General features: G+C 56.4%; 1 protein-coding gene across 1 annotated transcript in view; it reads left to right on the top strand.

The window, feature by feature from the left end:
- The first annotated feature begins 5,688 nt into the window (after nucleotides 1–5,688).
- Nucleotides 5,689–14,412, top strand: part of NTN4 (netrin 4) — a 29,786-nt gene continuing 21,062 nt past the window's right edge. The window contains exon 1 of the mRNA XM_076074520.1: nucleotides 5,689–7,350. Within this exon, the coding sequence (XP_075930635.1) occupies nucleotides 7,221–7,350 (130 nt within the window). The 5' untranslated portion in view covers nucleotides 5,689–7,220. The remainder of the gene's footprint in view (nucleotides 7,351–14,412) is intronic.

Below are 14,412 nucleotides of genomic sequence, written 5' to 3' on the forward strand. Positions count from 1 at the left end.
GCAGCGGGCAGGCTTTGCTTGTACCGATGCCGGCGAACTGGCAGATGGTTATACACGTTCGCTGCTTGACATGTTTCTGTGGATGGACAGATGATGTTGAAGGTGTTACGGTCTGAGGATTTATTTCCTGCCACGACACCGTCCACTGACAAGTCCCTGACTATGTTATTATTACTCATTGGTTTTTTCGGTAAAGTCACGTATGTAGAAATACCATGAAATTATATTAAAATAAATCAATCACGACGTTAATTCATTATTATGTTATTATTTGGGTCTTTCGGTAAAGTCACGTAGGTAGGTTCAAAGGAAATAAACAAGCTAGGACGTTTCCTTATCCCTTACTAATTGGCTGTGTCGGGTGGTGGAGGGTTCGGACACATTTATATTTACGCGATGTCACCCAAAAAGCTTCATTATGAATATAACATTGGTCGTGAAAGCGTGTTAAGCTTCGCTTTCTCTCCACGTGGCGACGTCTTCCTCCGAGCGTCTGTCACTTCCCTCACCCCTCTCTCTCTCTCCACATTCAAGGATTCAACTTCGCTCGCTCCCACCTCCTCGTTGGGAACTCCTCGTCAGCCTGTTCTCCTCCTCTCCCCCCCTCTCTCTCTCTGTCTCAACCATCAAGGTCTGAGCGTTCTCCTCCAGCATCGTCTTGCCACTTTATGATTCTCTCGCAACTTCTCACTCCATCGACTCCGACGTCGCCGCCGCCTTCACTCTGCGTCTCAAATTCTTTGTTCCTTCCCCGCACGATCCGTCCTGACTCAACACCCGACAGATGCCCGGAATTCCAACCCAAGCCCAGGGCGTGCTCTTGCTGTGACTCTGGCAACAACGACAACAACAACAGCAACAGCAGGGCCGCAGAGAGCCACCTGGCCAGAATGTCAAAAATTATCTAAATCTTCTCTCCCCCCCCCTCTCTCTCTCACCCCCCTCTCTCCCCCCCCCTCTCTCTCTCGCCCCCCCTCTCTCTCGCCACCCTCTCTGCTCTCCCCTCTCTCTCACCCCCTCTCTCCCCCCCTCTCTCTCTCGCCCCCCCCCCTCTCTCTCGCCCCCCTCTCCCCCCTCCCCTCTCTCTCGCCCCCCTCTCTCCCCTCTTCTCTCTCTCTCTCCCCTCTCCCCCCTCCTCTCTCCCCCCTCTCTCCCCCCCTCTCTCTCTCGCCCCCCTCTCGCCCCCCTCTCTCCCCCCCCTCTCTCTCCCCCCCTCTCTCTCTCGCCCCCCCTCTCTCTCTAACCCCCCTTCCCTTTATTTTTGTATATTTTACGATCAGAGGAAACAACAAGAAGATGCTCGGTGTAGTCGGCACTTTGCTTCGTTCATTATTTCGGTTTTTTTGTTTTTTCCATGCTTTGCTTTATGTAACCCCCCTTCCCCCCTTTTAAATGAAATATTTCACAAAAGACTTCACGCTCTGCTCTCCTCCTTCTTACCCCTTCCCTCTCTCTCTCTCTACTCCCTCTCTCTCTCTCTACCCCCTCTCTCCCTACTCCATGTCTGTGTTCCTCCTGTTTTCTATGTAATATTTGTAAAAAGAAATTGTTTTAACTACGACAAGTGCTGCATCTGCACGCAGCCCTTCTCGCAGTCCTACAGCCTCCGACGGGTAGCTCAGATCTGCATGCAGAACTCTCCGTCTTCCGCTACCGAGCACGCTGCCTCTTCCCCTCTCTCTCCCCCGTCTCTCTCGCCCCCCTCTCTCTCGCCCCCCCTCTCTCTCTCGCCCCCCCTCTCTCTCGCACCCCCCTCTCTCGCCCCCCTCTCTCTCGACCCCCCCTCTCTCGCCCCCCTCTCTCCCTCCCCCTCTCGCCAGTCCCCCCTCTCTCTCGCTCTCGCCCCCCCCCCACCTCTCTCTCGCCCCCTCTCTCTTGCCCCCCTCTCGCCAGTCCCCCCTCTCTCTCGCTCTCTCGCCCCCCCCTCTCGCCCCCCTCTCTCTCGCCCCCTCTCTCCCTCCCCCTCTCGCCAGTCCCCCCTCTCTCTCGCTCTCTCGCCCCCCCCCCCCTCTCTCGCCCCCCCCCTCTCTCGCCCCCTTCTCTCTCGCCCCCCCCCCCCCATCTCTCTCTTTCGCCCACCCCCCCCTCTCTCACTCTTCGTCCGCCGCTCATAAACAGCAAAGATTTCTGAGGCTGCCTTGGCGGGGCCCCGGGGGAAGTGAAAGGGGGTGGGGGGCGTTGCGTGCGACGGGGCCTGGGTTGGAGCCCCGGGCAAGGGCGAAACCCCCCATCGCGATGTTTTGCGGTTTGCGAGTCAAAGCGGCCGGTGTCGTCTCGTCCTGCCCCGCCGCGTGCTCGACTCTCACCGACAGCGATCGAGTTACCGGCCCCGGCGGCAAATGTCACGCGCGCTGCGTCAGAGACCGCGCGCAAACGCCAGCCACGTTGCGAGCATCGTCCGCGAAAGAAAGAGAGAGAGAGAGGATTTTTTTTTAAAAGGAGACTTGTAGAGAATGTTGTTTTGACGTCCTTTTGAAAGATACCTGGGCACGCATCGCGTTACACGCGTCACACGGCTTGGGTTTCTTATCGGTTCGTCAGCGGACGAATGCTTCGGCTCTGTACAGGCAGAGTGCTCACACGATATCAAGCCTCAGCTGCAGCACCACAACGCCGTCACACACACGCGCAGAGCCAAGGATCTAACCTATCCCTCTCTCTCTCTGCGTCTGTCCCACTTTGTATCTGCCGCTTATATCGTGTCTCTCGGTCTCTCCCCACCTCTCTGTGTCCATACATCTCTCCTCCGTGTCTCTCCGTGTCTCACCTTCCTGTAAAACGTCAATCGTTGCCGATGTCTCGAATAGTCCTGGGTGTCCACACTGCCCACTGCCCACCCCAATGTTTAAGCGAAGACCAATCGCCTCCATCTCTCCAGCGTCTTGACACGCTTTCGGTATTTAGATGGCAATTGCACATTCACTTTGATAATTGGTGCAGTGGAACTTGTTGGATGAAAGTGTGCAAGTTGCAGATCACAGGAAGCGTCACCAACCTTTTTGCCGCTTCTTCACCCGTCAAGATCAGGCTCTGCTTCTGCCACAATGTGACCAGTCTGTTCGAGGCAATCGGAATCGCCTGTAACCAGTAATGAGCGGCGCCTCTTCATTGACAGCTCATCCAGGAGCCTCAAAGCCCTGCTGCTCCATAATGGTAACAAGTACCCGTCTCTTCCCCTGGCTCACTCGGTGCACCTCGAAGAGGATTACAACAGCATCAAGACCTTGCTGGGCGCCTTGAAGTATGATGAGTACGGCTGGGAGGTCATCGGAGACTTCAAAATGGTGGCATTCCTGATGGGTCTCCAAGGCGGTTTTACCAAGTTTCCCTGCTATCTTTGCCTTTGGGACAGCAGGGACACCAAGGCGCACTACCACAGAAGGGACTGGCCAGAGCTGACCGAGTTCTCTGTGGGGAGGAACAACGTCAAGTGGGAATCACTGGTGGACCCCCGGAAGGTGCTGATGCCACCACTGCACATTAAATTGGGCCTCGTGAAACAATTTGTCAGAGTTATTCTTGGTTCTTTCGGTAAAGTCACGTGGATAGAAAAATAATAATAAAATAAAACAATAATACATATCAAATAATAAAAGCAAAAAAATACACGATATTTCGATCGTAACACAAGCGGGCTTGTATTATTTTTATTTTAAATTTTATTTATTTTTATTATTTTTTTATTTTACCGAGAGAACCAAGAATATGAAGTCGTGCAGTCACGAAAGTTTTAAGTGAAAATTTTAATATGTCAGAGCTGTAGATAAGGAGTCGGCAGCCTTCAAGTACCTTCAATACTTCTAAGCTGTCTGAGGCAAAGGTCAAAGCCGGTGTCTTCGTCAGACCACAGATAAAGAAGATCCTGGAGTGCAGTGAATTCCCCAAGAAGCTCACTAGTAAGGAGAAAGCTGCTTGGACCAGCTTTGTCGCAGTGGTTCGTGGCTTCCTGGGCAATAACAAGGTCGAAAACTATGCGAAGCTGGTTGAGACTGGTGAAGAACTACAGCACAGTGGGCTGTAGGATGTCCCTCAAAGTCCATATCCTTGATGCTCATCTTGATAAATTCAAGGAGAGCATGGGAGCGTGCTCGGAGGAGCAAGGCGAGCGCTTCCACCAGGATATACTGGACTTTGAATGCCGTTACCAAGGACAGTATAACGAGAACATGATGGGAGGCTACGTTTGGGGGCTGATTCGTGAAAGTGATTTAGATTATAATCGTAAATCTAGAAAAACTACTCACTTCTAAATCTTTTGTCGTCATTTTTGTCGTATAAATACATGTCATTTTTATTCAGATGTTTTATTTATTTATTTAAAGTTTTCGTGACTGCAGGGATTCATATTCTTGGTTCTTTCAGTAAAGTCACGTAGAAGGGAAACAATAAAATAATAAAAATATAAAACAATAAAATTCGCACGAGGTTTCGACTGCAACACAAGCAATCATCATCAGGTGTGAAAACCACAACAATAAATTTTGAAAAAAGTGACGTTTTTTATTTTCTTGATAACTTTATGTGAACGAAAATGCACAAATTCGCCCGTTTTCTCATTGAAAAAAGGTAAATTTCAAAATATCACTGACCTGGTCACAAAAGGAAAGTTTGTGGGGGAAAATATCAATTTTCTATTCTTTTAAGCATTAAGCAATTACGAAATAACACTTACTACCCAGGAACAAAAATTGCGTTACATATCGTAAGTCATGGGACAGACCCAGCAGGTGCCATGGTGTGACCGACTGAAATTACTGGCAAATGCACCGCTGTGCACCCTACTATTTATCCACCCGGCGCTCCGCTCGTTGTTGTGAGCGTCACCCCTCTGCCCTCCGTCCTTGTTGGAGGGCGACTGCCTCCACCTGCCCAGTAGCAGCAGCAGCGTCCTTCACGAGCCTCCTCCACAGTGAGCAACACGGACGCCACGCCTGGCCACAGAGCCTCCCTCCCTGCCCGAGCTTACACTGCTCGTCCTGATGAGAGCGGTGGATGGGGAAGCAGCTGTGATGGGGAGCGGCCTCTCCTTGCGGAACAAGCCGGAGACGCGCCGTGTGTGTGTGTTGGTGTTCACGTAGGAGAAGTGTTTAGCGCGCTGCGCCATGAATAGTTGCATTTCTGGCCACGGCTAAGGGGCCGTCCATAAATGACGTCACGCACCTGGGGGGGGAGGGGCTATACATTTATGACGATGTGTGACGGGGGAGGTGTTTGGGAAATATGACGTCACGTCATAATGCGCAACTTTAAATAAATATAGACAACACGTTCTACTTAATTAAACAAACATTTTACTAAATGTTTTCTCCTACAACATCAGAGTGCAGCACCACATTAAATACGCACTACAATGACAATAGTTTAAAGCGATTTGAAGAATGTTTCATTTTGGGGGGGGGGGGGGGGGAAAGACTTCGCTAGAGGAACGTCAAAAAAAACCCTTAGAGCGATCGGCGCTTGAAGATGCACGAGGCCACGCCCGCTGTCACGAGGCCACGCCCGCTGTCACAAGACCACGCCCGCTGCCACGAGGCCACGCCCGCTGTCACGAGGCCACGCCCGCTGCCACGAGGCCACGCCCGCTGACACGAGGCCACGCCCGCTGTCACGAGGCCACGCCCGCTGCCACGAGGCCACGCCCGCTGTCACGAGGCCACGCCCGCTGTCACGAGGCCACGCCCGCTGCCACGAGGCCACGCCCCACCCACCCGCCGCACGTGGGCTCCTCCCCGGCCATCGCCTTTGTTTGCGGAAACGGCCGCGTGAGTTGAGGATCGACTCATTGAGTGGAGCGAGGCGGAGCGGGAGGCTGCGCGTGAGAGTAGTGGTCCAGAGTGACGGGCGGGTGAGTGGCTGGGCGAGTGAGTGGCTGGGCGGGTGAGTGGCTGGGTGGGCGAGTGAGTGGCTGGGTGGGCGAGTGAGTGGCTGGGTGGGCGAGTGAGTGGCTGGGTGGGCGAGTGAGTGGCTGGGTGGGCGAGTAAGTGGCTGGGTAGGCGAGTGAGTGGCTGGGTGAGTGAGTGAGTGGCTGGGCGGGTGAGTGGCTGGGCGAGTGAGTGGCTGGGCGGGTGAGTGGCTGGGTGGGCGAGTGAGTGGCTGGGTGGGCGAGTGAGTGGCTGGGTGGGCGAGTGAGTGGCTGGGTGGGCGAGTGAGTGGCTGGGTGGGCGAGTAAGTGGCTGGGTAGGCGAGTGAGTGGCTGGGTGAGTGAGTGGCTGGGCGGGTGAGTGGCTGGGCGAGTGAGTGGCTGGGTGGGCGAGTGAGTGGCTGGGTGGGCGAGTGAGTGGCTGGGTGGACGAGTGAGTGGCTGGGCGAGTGAGTGCCTGGGTGGGTGAGTGGATGAGTGGCTGGGTGGGTGATTGAGTGGCTGGGTGGGTGATTAAGTGGCTGGGTGGGTGAGTGAGTGGCTGGGTGGGTAAGTGAGTGGCTGGGTGGGCGAGTGAGTGGCTGAGTGAATGAGTGGCTGAGTGAGTGAGTGGCTGGGCGGGTGAGTGGCTGTGTGAGTGGCTGGGTGGGTGGTGAGTGGCTGGGCGAGTGAGTGGCTGGGCGAGTGAGTGGCTGGGAGAGTGAGTGGCTGGGCGAGTGAGTGTCTGGGTGAGTGGCTGAATGGGTGGGTGAGTGTCTGGGTGAGTGGGTGAGTGGCTGGGCGAGTGAGTGGCTGGGCGAGTGAGTGGCTGGGCGAGTGAGTGTCTGGGCGAGTGAGTGTCTGGGTGAGTGCCTGAGTGGCTGAGTGTCTGGGTGAGTGGGTGGGTGGGTGAGTGTCTGGGCGAGTGAGTGTCTGGGCGAGTGTTTGGGTGGGTGAGTGTCTGGGCGAGTGAGTGGGTGAGTGTCTGGGCGGGTGAGTGTCTGGGTGGGTGAGTGTCTGGGTGAGTGGCTGAGTGGCAGAGTGGGTGGGTGAGTGTCTGGGCGAGTGAGTGTCTGGGTGAGTGTCTGGGCGAGTGTCTGGGCGAGTGAGTGTCTGGGTGAGTGTCTGGGCGAGTGAGTGTCTCGGTGGGACGGGGCCACGGAACTTTTCCGCCCACCCCCGAGATGCGAGGCGACGGCCGGGGGGGGTTTGAGATGCAGGCTTGTGACGAGACGACCATGAGTGCGTGAGACGAGACGACCATGAGTGCGTGAGACGAGACGACCATGAGTGCGTGAGACGAGACGACCATGAGTGCGTGAGACGAGACGACCATGAGTGCGTGAGACGAGACGACCATGAGTGCGTGAGACGAGACGCGATGTGTGCGTGGGGCTGCCTGGGGTCTGCGCCGCCACCACTGCGCCTCCTCCTTCTCCTCCTGCTGCTGCTCGAGACGACGATGGCGGTGACGGTGGTGGTGGCGATGTCCACGCGAGACCAGACAGCAGGTGACCACAGTGTGTGTGTCTGTCTGTGTGTGTCTGTCTGTGTGTGTCTGTCTGTGTCTGTCTGTGTGTGTCTGTGTGTCTGTCTGTGTGTGTCTGTGTGTCTGTCTGTGTGTGTGCCACCCTGTGTGTGTGTGTGTCTGTGTGTGTCTGTGTGTCTGTCTGTGTGTGTGTCTGTCTGTGTGTGTCTGTGTGTCTATCTGTGTGTGTGTCTGTCTGTGTGTGTCTGTGTGTGTCTGTCTGTGTGTGTGTCTGTGTGTTTGTGTGTGTCTGTGTGTGTGTCTGTCTGTGTATGTCTGTGTGTCTATCTGTGTGTGTCTGTCTGTGTGTGTCTATCTGTGTGTGTGTCTGTCTGTGTGTGTCTGTCTGTGTGTGTCTTTCTGCGTGTGTCTGTCTGTGTGTCTGTGTGTGTGTCTGTGTGTGTCTATCTGTGTGTGTCTGTGTGTGTCTGTGTGTGTCTATCTGTGTGTGTCTGTGTGTGTGTTTCTGTGTGTGTATGTCTGTCTGTGTGTGTGTCTGTCTGTGTGTGTCTGTGTGTGTGTGTCTATGTGTGTCTGCGTGTGTATATGTGTGTGTGTCTATATGTGTCTGCGTGTGTCTATGTGTGTCTGTCTGTCTGTCTGTGTGTTTGTCTGTGTGGGTGTCTATGTGTGTCTGTGTGTCTGTGTGTGTGTCTGTCTGTGTGTGTGTGTGTGGAGAGCGGTGGTACAGTGGTTAGCGCTACGCTGCGCGATGAACCCCGGCCACCCGGGTTCGATTCCCGCTCACGGCCAACATCACCGGTGACGATTATCTGAACCGGTCCTGGGCCTCCCCTAGGTCGACTCGGCCTCAAATGAGTACCTGGTGCGGTGTGTAAACATCGCCACTGGGGAGACAAAGGCGGCCGGGCGTGGTGCTTGCCACCCACCCCTCGTGTACTGTTCCGGCCTTTATAGGTGCTCGCTAACAGCACTTGTCCCTACAGTCTGTTAAGGCTACACGGGGGATCTTTGTGTCTGCACTACAAAGATCTGGACAAAGTCCCATCGGTGAGCTCCTCCGGCAGGCAAGGCTGCGTTGGCTGGGTCATGTAGCCCGCATGCCCAGCCACCACCGCATGCCGAAACAGCTTTTGTTCAGCCAGATAGAGAGGGCTAGACGGGCGCGGCACGGGCTGGAGAAGAGATGGAGTGATGTGGTACAGAAGGACGTGGAGCTGAGTGGACTTGCCGATGACTGGTGCCAGCGGTGTCAAGATCGGCCTCTGTGGAGGAGGCTCGTGAAGGACGCTGCTACCGGGCAGTTGGAGGCAGTCGCCCTCCAAAAACGGAGGGCGGAGGAGCGACGCTCACAACAACGAGCGGAGCGCCGGGTTGCTAAAGCACAGCAAGTTGGCACAGTAGGGGGCACAGGTGGTGCATCGGCCAGTCATCTCAGTCGGTCGACCCGTGGCACCTGCTGGGTCTGCTCCGTGACCTCCTGCCAGAGGGGCTGTTCGACACTTAACGTGGCCTCAACGTGCACCTAGCCTGGCACAAGCGCCGTGGTGACGTCGCCGCCACTTAGTGGCGAATGGCGGTTGTTGTGATGGGAGGGTAGCGGTTAGCGCCCTGCGCTACGGACTTGGCGACCCGAGTTCGATTCCCGCTCACGCCGTAGTTTGTGCGGTGCGTAGTAAACCTCGCCACTGGGGGAGACAAAGGCGGCCGGGCGTGGTGCTGGCCACCCACCCCCTCGCGTGCCACAGTGCCGGCCTTCACAGGCGCTGCTCGCTAACAGCACTTGCCCCGACAGCCTGTTACAGGCTACACGGGGGATCTTTGTGTGTGCAGCGGTCTAAGAGTCTTAATAGGCGCTCGCAATCGGCGCTTGCCCAGCTCCACGAGGTATGTATGATCTTTGTTGTGTACGTGATGTCTGCGTGTCTACGTGTGTGCCATGCCGGGGTTGTTCGCGTGAAGGTATGCGAGTGTGTGTGTGAGTACGCGTGCTTGCGGTGTGTGTGTGTGGTGTGGGGAGCGGTGGTGTAGCGGTTAGCGCTGCGAAACTGGCCACCCGGGTTCGATTCCCGCTCACGGCCAACGCCAGCGACGATTATTATCAGAACCGGTCCCGCGTCTCGCCTAGGTCGACTCGGCCTCAAATGAGTACCTGGTGCGATGTGTAAGCATCGTCACTAGGGAGACAAAGGCGGCCGGGCGTGGTGTTGGTCACCCCACCCCCTCGTGTGCCGTGCCGGCCTTCATAGGTGCTACTCGCTAACAGCACTTGCCCCGACAGCCTGTTAAAGGTTACACGGGGGATCTTTGTGTGTGTCTGTGAATGTGCGTGGGTGGCTATGTGAATGTGTGTGTGTGAATGTGTGTGTTTGTGTCTGTCCCTGTGTGAATCTGTGTACCGTGGTGACGCGCGCGCGCGCGCGCGTTTGTGTGTGTGTGTGTTTGAGCGGTGTGTACTGCGTGTGTACCCCTGCCTATTTAAATGCTCGTGTGAGCATACCCTAGGTCAACTCGGCCTTAAATGAGTACCTTGAGTGAACAGCATGAGTGCTCCGGAGACAAATTTGACCGGGCATGGCCACACCACCGCCGTGCTGGACTTAATAGGCGCTCGCTAACAGCAGTTGCACGTGGGAGCGCTGGTCTTTGTGTCCGCTAGATCGCGGTCACCTCGGGTTGATTCCTGCGCGTGGCGCGCAACGCTGACGACGACAGACGTGAATCTAAATCTGGCGTGTACATCCCCCAGGTCCGCTCAGACTGAAACGCGCGATCCTGGTGCAGTGTGTTTGGTGCCGTCACCCACCCGTCCCCTCGCGCTGCAGCCTCAGTAGGCGCTCGCTAACTCACGGGGGGAGATGTTTGTCTCTCCGTCTCGCGAAGCAGGCATGCACCTGAGGGTGTGTCCGTGCGTGTCTCGCTATCTGTGGGGGGTGACGTCTGCGCGTGTCTGTGTGAATCTGTGCGTGTTTGTGTCCATGCCCTCCAGCCTCGTTGATTCCTCCTGCCGCGTTGAGGTCTGCCAGACTGTTGCGCCTCTTCATTCACCGCCGCGTTCAACCACCACGCCACTCGCACACTCAACCACCACGCCACTCACACACTCAACCACCACGCCACTCACACACTCAACCACCACGCCACTCACACACTCAACCACCACGCCACTCACACACTCAACCACCACGCCACTCACACAGTCAGCCACCACACCACTCACACACTCAACCACAACACCACTCACACACTCAACCACAACGCCACTCACACACTCAACCACCACGCCACTCACACACTCAACCACCACACCACTCACACACTCAACCACAACGCCACTCACACACTCAACCACCACGCCACTCACACACTCAACCACCACGCCACTCACACAGTCAGCCACCACACCACTCACACACTCAACCACCACGCCACTCACACACTCAACCACCACGCCACTCACTCAACCACCACGCCACTCACACACTCAACCACAACACCACTCACACACTCAACCACAACGCCACTCACACACTCAACCACCACGCCACTCACACACTCAACCACCACACCACTCACACACTCAACCACAACGCCACTCACACACTCAACCACCACGCCACTCGCACACTCAACCACCACGCCACTCACACAGTCAGCCACCACACCACTCACACACTCAACCACCACGCCACTCACTCAACCACCACGCCACTCACACACTCAACCACCACGCCACTCACTCAACCACCACGCCACTCACACACTCAACCACCACGCCACTCACACACTCAACCACCACGCCACTCACACACTCACACACCAACCCACTCACACACTCAACCACCAACCCACTCACACACTCAACCACCACGCCACTCACACACTCAACCACCACGCCACTCACACACCCAACCACCACGTCACTCACACACTCAACCACCACGCCACTCACACACTCAACCACCACACCACTCACACACTCAACCACCATGCCACTCACACACTCAACCACCACACCACTCGCACACTCAACCACAACACCACTCGCACACTCAACCACCACGCCACTCACACACTCAACCACCACGCCACTCACACACTCAACCACAACACCACTCACACAACCACCACGCCACTCACACACTCAACCACCACGCCACTCACACACTCAACCACAACGCCACTCACACACTCAACCACCACACCACTCGCACACTCAACCACCATCCCACTCACACACTCAACCACCACGCCACTCACACACTCAACCACCACGCCACTCACACACTCAACCACCACGCCACTCACACACTCAACCACCACACCACTCACACACTCAACCACAACACCACTCGCACATTCAACCACCACACCACTCGCACACCAACCCACTCACACACTCAACCACCACGCCACTCACACACTCAACCACCACGCCACTCACACACTCAACCACCACGCCACTCACACACTCAACCACCACGCCACTCACACACTCAACCACCACGCCACTCACACACTCAACCACCACGCCACTCACACACTCAACCACCACGCCACTCACACACTCAACCACCACGCCACTCACACACTCAACCACCATGCCACTCACACACTCAACCACCACGCCACTCACACACTCAACCACCACGCCACTCACACACTCAACCACCACACCACTCACACACTCAACCACCACGCCACTCACACACTCAACCACCACGCCACTCACACACTCAACCACCACGCCACTCACACACTCAACCACCATGCCACTCACACACTCAACCACCACGCCACTCACACACTCAACCACCACGCCACTCACTCAACCACAACACCACTCACACACTCAACCACCACACCACTCACACACTCAACCACAACGCCACTCACACACTCAACCACCACGCCACTCACACACTCAACCACAACACCACTCACACACTCAACCACCACACCACTCACACACTCAACCACAACACCACTCGCACATTCAACCACCACACCACTCGCACACCAACCCACTCACACACTCAACCACCACGCCACTCACACACTCAACCACCACGCCACTCACACACTCAACCACCACGCCACTCACACACTCAACCACCACGCCACTCACACACTCAACCACCACGCCACTCACACACTCAACCACCACGCCACTCACACACTCAACCACCACGCCACTCACACACTCAACCACCATGCCACTCACACACTCAACCACAACACCACTCACACACTCAACCACCACGCCACTCACACACTCAACCACCACGCCACTCACACACTCAACCACCACACCACTCGCACATTCAACCACCACACCACTCGCACACCAACCCACTCACACACTCAACCACCATGCCACTCACACACTCAACCACCACACCACTCACACACTCAACCACAACGCCACTCACACACTCAACCACCACGCCACTCACACACTCAACCACAACACCACTCACACACTCAACCACCACACCACTCACACACTCAACCACAACACCACTCGCACATTCAACCACCACACCACTCGCACACCAACCCACTCACACACTCAACCACCACGCCACTCACACACTCAACCACCACGCCACTCACACACTCAACCACCACACCACTCACACACTCAACCACCACACCACTCACACACTCAACCACCACGCCACTCACACACTCAACCACCACGCCACTCACACACTCAACCACCACGCCACTCACACACTCAACCACCACGCCACTCACACACTCAACCACCACGCCACTCACACACTCAACCACCATGCCACTCACACACTCAACCACAACACCACTCACACACTCAACCACCACGCCACTCACACACTCAACCACCACGCCACTCACACACTCAACCACCACACCACTCGCACATTCAACCACCACACCACTCGCACACCAACCCACTCACACACTCAACCACCATGCCACTCACACACTCAACCACAACACCACTCACACACTCAACCACAACACTACTCACACACTCAACCACCACACCACTCACTCAACCACCACGCCACTCACACACCACGCCACTCACACACTCAACCAATCACCCACCCACTCAGCCACGCACTCACCTCACCGCAGGTCACCTCCCTTCTCTTTCTGCTTCTTGCCTTGCACCGTTCCGCTTTGGAATTCCCTCTCCATCCTCTCTTTTCCCCAAGCTCTCGTGCAACAATCGCATTGCCCCTTTGAAGAAATGCGTTCTTGCCCTCTGTTCAAAACAGAGGGCGCTTTTTCTTCCACGCGTCCGTGTGCGACGGAGACCTCCGCTTCCACGCTGCTGGGCCTGCAGTCTGCAACAGCCTTCCCCCGAGGGCAGTCACCCACCTTTCTCTGCGTTCCAATCTTCAGACGTCCCCCACCACCCCCCCCCGCCCCGTGTCTCTGTGTGCGAAGGTAGAGTCCGAGGTGTTTGTTTATCCGCGTTTCTCAGCGGCCGAGCGAGCGAGCGAGCGGTCCGCAAGTCACAGGGATTGTGAGTTCCAATCCCGGTTTGGTCGCCCATTCGGGGCCGTCGTTCCTGCGGCGTCCCTCTGGACGAGCGCCACTTTTTGAGGAGTCACTTGGGTTGCTTTATGGGATGACTCTGCCCTGCCATAGGCACGTGGAATTTCCCCCCCCCGCGGACTCGGGGACGAGATGAGAACGATGGGCACCGGCTCAAAGCTCACCTGAGCGGGGAAACCGCTCGGGATTTGTTTTGAAAGCCTCGCCGAGTCTCGAGGCTTGGTTTCCCGGAGGGTCCCGGTCAGTCGGGGATGTTTGTTCCTTGGGTTCAATCGGCTGTCGGCGGTGAGCAGCGTGAGAGACGCGGAGGCCACACCGCTCCCTCCTGCCAGGCCCCCGTGCGGGATGCGCGCCCACACCGATGGGCTCACGTCGGCAGGTGTCGGGGGGTGGTGGGGAGCGGTGGCGCAGCGGTTAGCGCTACGCTGCGCCGTGAAACACGGCGCAGCGAGGTCTGAACCGGACCCGCTCTGCCCCCCCCCCCGGCTCATCCACCCGCGATGAGCAGCGTGGTAAAGTACGGTCAAATAAC

This window comes from Petromyzon marinus, chromosome 48 (assembly GCF_048934315.1).
Source record: "Petromyzon marinus isolate PM22_M1 ecotype Great Lakes invasive population chromosome 48, UKy_Petmar_22M1.pri1.0, whole genome shotgun sequence".
NCBI classification, from domain to species: Eukaryota; Metazoa; Chordata; class Hyperoartia; order Petromyzontiformes; family Petromyzontidae; genus Petromyzon; species Petromyzon marinus.